The sequence below is a fragment of the Penaeus vannamei genome, chromosome 23, assembly GCF_042767895.1.
Source record: "Penaeus vannamei isolate JL-2024 chromosome 23, ASM4276789v1, whole genome shotgun sequence".
Classification (NCBI taxonomy): Eukaryota; Metazoa; Arthropoda; class Malacostraca; order Decapoda; family Penaeidae; genus Penaeus; species Penaeus vannamei.
The window spans coordinates 20,115,665-20,122,812 of record NC_091571.1 but is presented as its reverse complement, the minus strand read 5'-3'; the positions used below and the strand labels follow the sequence as shown (position 1 = coordinate 20,122,812).

Here is a 7,148-nt window from a genome sequence, read left to right as displayed (position 1 = left end):
CATGTCTTTCACGTTAGGGCCCATTCTGGAACGGGTTTTCCCTCGATTCCCTTTTGGGTATAAGTCGTAGCAAGCTTTCTATTATATAAGTGCTTGTTTTGTTTTATCTCTCTCTCAGTAAATCGTGTGTCAGGATAGAATTTGATATTCTCGTGTGAATTGCGTTATTTGGTTGCCTGTTGTTCGGCCTTCATCTCTTAATTACTTGCATTTCTGTTCTCCACGTCCGTTTAATCCCACTACTTGTTTCCATTTTCTTACCCCCTCCGCCCCCTAAAAGGAAACAAATCAAGATCAGCCAGACTTATCATTTTCAACGTAACTGCCTTATAATTAACGAATTATCGCCAGTTATATCAATTCTCGATGAGTCCTCCATTTAATTCCTGTCAGTTAGCCATTTGTCCAATTATCATTCACCTCTCGACAGGTCTTCAGGGTATTCTCAAATCAATTTGCATATTAATCCTCTCTAGGTGTTCTTAAAGTTTAGAATTTAAATCTCATTTACTCTCATTTACATACCCTCTACCGTACTCCTGTTCCCTGAAAGTAATTTTCCCGGTCAACAACCCATGATTTTTTAAATATTCCCATAGTAATTTCATCTCCGTCCATAAATCATTGTCTGTTCCTTACTTTTACTTACTTTACTTACTTTACTTACTTACTTACATTGTCTGTTCTTGTTTAGTACAAGAACCAATACCTGTCCCAGCTTTTACGCAAATCATCCATTATTCATTCCGTTCGTCGGTCAGTTACCCAAAATATGGTAAGGACTGTTTTCGTAATCAGCCAAGCGACCTAGCTCCTCTGCTCAGTATTTGATCCCTTAAGGTGCTGTCACACTAGCACTTTTTCCGTCAATTTTTTGACAATTTTATTTAACATAAATACAAACATTCTCGAATATAACTCTTGATTTGACTATGCTTGGCTGAAAAAGTTGACGTTAAGGTTTTCAGACGGAAACGATCATTATCATCTGACTGGAAAACTGACAATTCGCTCAAAAATGGACACAATTTCAGAAAATTGTCAAAAATTTACGGTAAAAAGCTAGTGTGACAGCACTTTATATTGTGACTTATTCTTCATCACCATCAATCACAGTCGTCTCTATTGTCATCTCACCCATCTAATTCAATCCCCCTTTCAGTCGAGGTCCTTTTTCCTCGCATCTCCTTGTAATCAAAAGTCAATTACTCCTAAAAGTCCTAATTTATCTCGATAACAGCTGATTCAACGCCTTAACATCGCCAGTGCTGTAATTCCATCTCTATGACGGCAGCAATAAGGACTCCGCGATTATCTTATTCGTCTTATTGGCATTCAGCAGCTACTTTTAGGCCTAAACTCTCCTTTTTGTAGCTTAAAAAATCCTTCCTTCTCCCCAACATCCTGATCATTTTAAACCATCATTCCAACGATATGGATCCCCCTCTTCTTCCTCCCTACAACGTCCTCGTTCATTTATTATTTGATTTCCACAATTTCTACATAATAAGACTCCGTCCATCTACCTGCCATCATGATTAATCTTTCTTTTCTCTCCCCAATACCCCAACTCTTTTCTTCTTCACCCTCTCCCAACAACCTTTTTCATTTCTCCTCCAACCTACCTCCAAATCCCTTTTCCTTTCTCCTCCAACCTCCCTCAAAACCCCCTTTCCTTTCCTTCCTCCAACCTCCCCCAAAATCCCTTTCCTTCTTCCTCCAGCCTCCCAACATCGACCCCAAACCCCACCCACTAAACCCCACCTTCCGTTCCATCGCCCCAACAGCAGCAAACATGGCGACGAGACTCAGGAACCTGTTAGTGCTGGTGTTCCTCTGCGCGACCTGTGTCAGAGCTGAGGAGGAACTCGACTACTCAAACATGGTGGAGAGTGAGAAGACTATTCTGACAGTGGCTGATGCAGGTAAAGATAATCAATACTTTTTCGTCAAAGTTTCCAACCCCTTTTTCTCTTTTCTTTTTTTCTGTCTTTTCTCTCTTCAACTATGTCTGTTTGTTGGTTTTAATTTGCCCGTCTTCTTTTTTTCTGTTCTTTTTCGTGTTGTTTTATATCTGTAGTTTTTTATTACCTTGTTTATTTCCCTTCGTATGTGTTTGATTTCTTCTCCCCGTAGTCCGGTGATAAATTTTACTTTTTCTCTTTGTCTTTCTAGCATAGCTATTTATTCATATATTTACTATATCCATGAAATTAATCATATATATTTTCTTCTCGGTGTTGAATGATTCCGTTCTTATTAATTTCTTTTTCTTTTTCTACTAGAATGATTTACATTGACAGACATCTAATAATGCTACCATTGAATAACCTTTTTTCATTGATTTTTGTTTGATAAACCAATTCTGAACAGTTAGGATATTACTATTATCATAGTGAAATATTCAGTACCATTACTTTTTTCATAATTCAGTTTGCCAAGAATTTCATAATTGCATTTTGTGAAAACATGGACGAATTCTTTACGCGTCATTAAACCATTTTTTCTTGTACTGAGCATACTTTTTTTATACTGACACAGGTCGCCAATATTTTCACAATATGTTTTGATTACAGTTTAAATATCTTTCTGTGTATATTTTGCATGTTGATATGCCTCTCATCTAATTATTTCGCTTGGGTTAGACATCCTTGGCCAACAACCGCCTCACCCACTACCCAGCAGCACCCATATCATCCTCATCAATCATTCTCCTGAATTCCTTTGGCCTGAATACCTTACTAGGGATTCGGAATGCAGGACCTTTCAGTAAAGGAGAAAGAAGTAGTTTTACAGTAGATAGACTCTCGATGCCTTTCCGCTTACCCCGGACCGCAACCCCTACAGTCGCCCTGAGGACTTTGGTGGTGCAGCTGTTCACGGGAGGACTCCTACTCGGTGGTTCTCTCTACATTCTGTTGCTCCTCTTCGCCCCCTATACCGAAACGCCGCGAGCTCTGGGCGAGGGCGTTTCGAGTATCCTCGGACGTGTGTTGCACAGGTGAGTTTCATTCGGAGGAACTTGTCTGAGACGATGGTTCCTCCTCCCGTACAGGCACGCAATTGGCGCTATTCACTCAGCTCCCCATCGTCGTCGTCTTCTTTGTCGGCATCCTTCTGCTGGTGAGGGAGCTCCTGATTTGGCTGAAGACCTCGGGAGCGATAGAGCGGAAGGAAGACGACTCGAACCCCTATGGTTACTTGGGTACCCTACGAACAGCCGCCAGGACTCAACGTACCGCGCCAAACGAGACTCCGATTACCTCCTTATTCGGGTCCTCAACAGGTGGGTGGCGCGTGTGCATGTCCTACGGGGCTGCTTGCCTCACTGGAATGCTGAAGGACTGAGCTTTGAGAGAGCCTGTGAGGGTTCAGAGCAACTGGGGCAAAGGTGTCCCTTCCACTTGTTGGGAAACCCGCGACCTGCCGCTGCCCACCTGTAAATATACCAGGAGGAGAGTCGCAAGTCGGTTGCCGCGTCTACGATCACACTGTGCCCTGAATGCCACAGTTTACACATGAAGTAGGATGAGTCATTGTCCTGTCGTTGGACCTACTTCCTTTCGAGAAATAGCCTGATTTAAGCCTCACAGAAAGACGCTGGTCAGACAAACCGAAAACGATTATATTTTTCTCATATTAGAAAAGTCCCCCCAGACAGATGAACAAACTGGAATAACACATAGAAGATGCGCCAGCACTATCATAAATAGCAACTATATACGATTTTTTTAAATAAACAAAACTGAAAAAAGACAGAAAATATTTTTCAGCCTTTTATCACCAAGGACTCTCGCCTTTATTACCCATTATTACCTCCACCGGTACCTGGTTGATCTGTATCACCACCACCGTGATTTTCACAAATATCATGACAAACCCTAAACACCCATAAATACTAAAAATCACGACCTGCTAAAGCACCTGCGTCTTCATCCCAGCTCGAGAAACTAACCCCGCTGCACCTCTGCCGATGCTTGTGTTCCGTAGTCGCCTAGTAGACGCACCGACGTTCTTCCCTATCCCTTCGAAACGTCTTTGCACTGTAGCTTGTCCGCTTCGCACCCTTGGCCGGTTTAGTGTTGTTAGAGTAGCATCATTAACGTCTCTCCCCTTCGCCGAGAACATAGTCTGAAGAAGGTTCCTCCCCCACACAGGTGAGGGTCTTTTCGCTACGCCGTTGGGGTCGTCATCATTTCCGCCTTTATCATGTCCATGCGGCAACTGGGCCTGGCCGTGCTGGTCAGCCTCGATGACAAAGGCGACCCCGAGGAGTTGCCTTCCAACAACACCCGCATCGACTATCACACGTACTACCCAGACTACGCAACCTACGGGGGCTACAGAACTTTGAGACGCAACGAGCCCTTCCTTTTGCACGTGCTGAAAAGGTGGGTGTGGCGGGACTACGTGAGATAAGACTGCCAAGGACTGTGTAAGGATCCGTGAGAGACTTGAGAACGGTCAGGACCTCAAGTTTGTTCACTCTGACCTTTTGGTTGAACTGGAAGCCTCGGTAAGAAAGGAGAAAAACACTCGAGAAACAAAAAGGTGAGATATTGTGCCTTTCCGCACATAGAGTTTAAGAGTGGGCAACATAGCCTAACAACTTGTCATGAATAATTAGAAGATAATCATCGCTCGATATCCTATTCACACATTCTACATATCGATATGGCAAGACTTACCAAGTTGATGCCCTGGACACCATGGATAATTACAGAAGAATACGAGAGATCCGTGACCCAAGTAAACATACATGAAATGCAAGGGATACTGATCCAGCGAGGTAGTTGATATACACCTATGGAAGACCGAGACCGTAGTTGAGCGCGAACATGAAGAAATAAAACTTCTGTCTCTCCTCTCCGCTCATACGATCACCAGCGCCAATATCATCCACAAATAGTTCAAAGACATTTGTATATATTTTACGCACCTTCAGCTTCGCAACAAGCATCGTCCATATTGGCTACTGTTTGGTTTGTTAGAGCTTACAGTAACACGCATTAGTATTACTAACACAATAGGTCACTAAGCATTACAAACATAAGGAATATTTAGATTGTTAGTGTTCATAAATTCACTTCACATCAGGTTCCCCATTACTCATATAAATATAGATATGTAAATACAGTCATTACCCATAAGTTTTTAAACAATAAAAGATAGCCCATGTACACATATATCAAAAGTAAGGTATTGGGCACAAAATTCGCTTGGTGACAGACAAGAGGTTTCTCAAGCGACGATCATCTCTGACAGGCAGACCGACAAAAGACATGAAAACAACACTTTTACGAATACCATCCTAATTAAAATCTACTTGTGTATAGTGTAACATGGAAAGTCTCAAAGTCAGCACCATTCTCACTAACCGCAGTCTGCTTTGGCCAAGAATGTAACATGCTACATTTAGAAAACTAATTCAGGTTGCATTTGGCTTACTAATTATAACTGATTTAAGTTCCTTCATATCCATCAGTATTCATCCATTTAGGTTACACTAAGCTCATTTTCCATGCATCGACTATCACACACACTGATGTTAGGGATTGTTAGGCAAAGCAAAACCCTTCATCCGGGTCGCACAGGTAGTTCCATTGCCCGCACACTTAGATCAGATCAGGTTCATCCCTTCCCGTAAGTGCGAAGCCTCATGATGACACAGGAAAACGCCCACAGACAGGCTGATGGAACAGATCCTGACCTTTGGCGGGTCAGCAACGTTCGTGTACGGCGTTTACCTCCTCCTCCACATCATCTTTGGACCACTGTTCATCGGGAGGCGTAGACGTAGCATTTCAGCTAGCCTTTTCGAAGTGTTGCCGGGGAAGCTCGGACGGGCGGCTGGAGACCCCGATGGCAAGGGTATCTTGGCACGAGCGTTGAGCAGGTGAGTCCACTCGGGAGGAACATGTTTGAGAGATGGTTCCTCCTCCCTACACAGAGACCACGGACAAGATCGTAATCCAGCTGTTCATCATTGGAGCTGTGGTTACTGGATATTTCGTCCTGGTTCGAGAGCTGGGCTTGGCTGCGCTCACCAGAATCGATATCGAGTTACTGGAAAAGACTTTATTGGAACTCTTCGCCTCCCGAAGCGACTTTTTTGATGAACCGCCAACATACTCGGACTACCCAGATTACCCGGGCCACTCGAGCTACTCGACCTACACCACAGGCGAGAGTTACCGGTCCTTGGGTCACGGCAGGTCCTTGCTCGGAAGAATTCTCAGCAGGTGGGTGATGTGCGTTCGTTCGCCCAGTCGCCAGGTAGGCGTAGAGGCGACTGAGGCAGAATGGGAACTGTGCGAGCTTCCTTTTGCGGAGGCTTCGTGGGGTCCCCTTCGCCCTCAGGCAAATCAGGTCAGTTCCTCTCTCTGCTCCATGAACCATATCACCTTTGGTCATGAAAATGCCTTCCATCTTTGTACATGGCTGATCGTGAATTGATATATAAGATATATCTAAAAAATTCAAATTATCATGGCTAATGTTTAGTACAAAAGGACCTTCGACATGGTCAGTTATGTCGAAGGAAATAGTACAACTACCGTGTTATTTTTTATCTTAATCTTGCTAATCATAGGAATTAGTAACAGCAGGACGATTTTTTTATTTCATTCATTTATATATCTTCACTCGTTTATTTTCTACAAATCTGGTACGAAGTAATTACAAAAAAAATTGATAGAACAATAATTCAGATGATCGCGATATGATTATGAAAATAATGATATAATGATCAAAATAATAACAAAACAACTACTATAATTAATTAAAAAAAAACGACAACATTCATAATAATAATAATAGATTAGTAATTCTCGCACTTCACACAATTTAATCGAGTTGTCTGTCATTTTCTGTGATCAGTCAAAGGGGAAATAATAGTGGAGGGGATCAAAGGAGATAAAGAAATGGCAATAAACAAAGGAAAACAAAGAAAGAAGAACATCAAATGTCTACATACAGGAGAGGAGCCATTCACAATACTGCATATATTCCTTTCTTTATTTTTTGTATGTATTTGTTCAGGTAAGTCTAAATGTGTGCACATTACATTTTTTTGCCCAACTGTACATACAATTCAGTAAATAAATGCCGAATGTTTATATTTGTATATACAAGGTTTAACATCCCTT

General features: G+C 42.3%; 1 protein-coding gene across 1 annotated transcript in view; it reads left to right on the top strand.

Moving 5' to 3' along the window:
• LOC138865953 (uncharacterized) overlaps positions 1-7,148 on the top strand; it is a 10,680-nt gene that overhangs the window by 1,831 nt on the left and 1,701 nt on the right. Inside the window, exons 4-5 of the mRNA XM_070137441.1 lie at positions 1,724-1,925; positions 5,951-6,242. Of these exons, the coding sequence (XP_069993542.1) occupies positions 1,724-1,925; positions 5,951-6,242 (494 nt within the window). The remainder of the gene's footprint in view (positions 1-1,723; positions 1,926-5,950; positions 6,243-7,148) is intronic.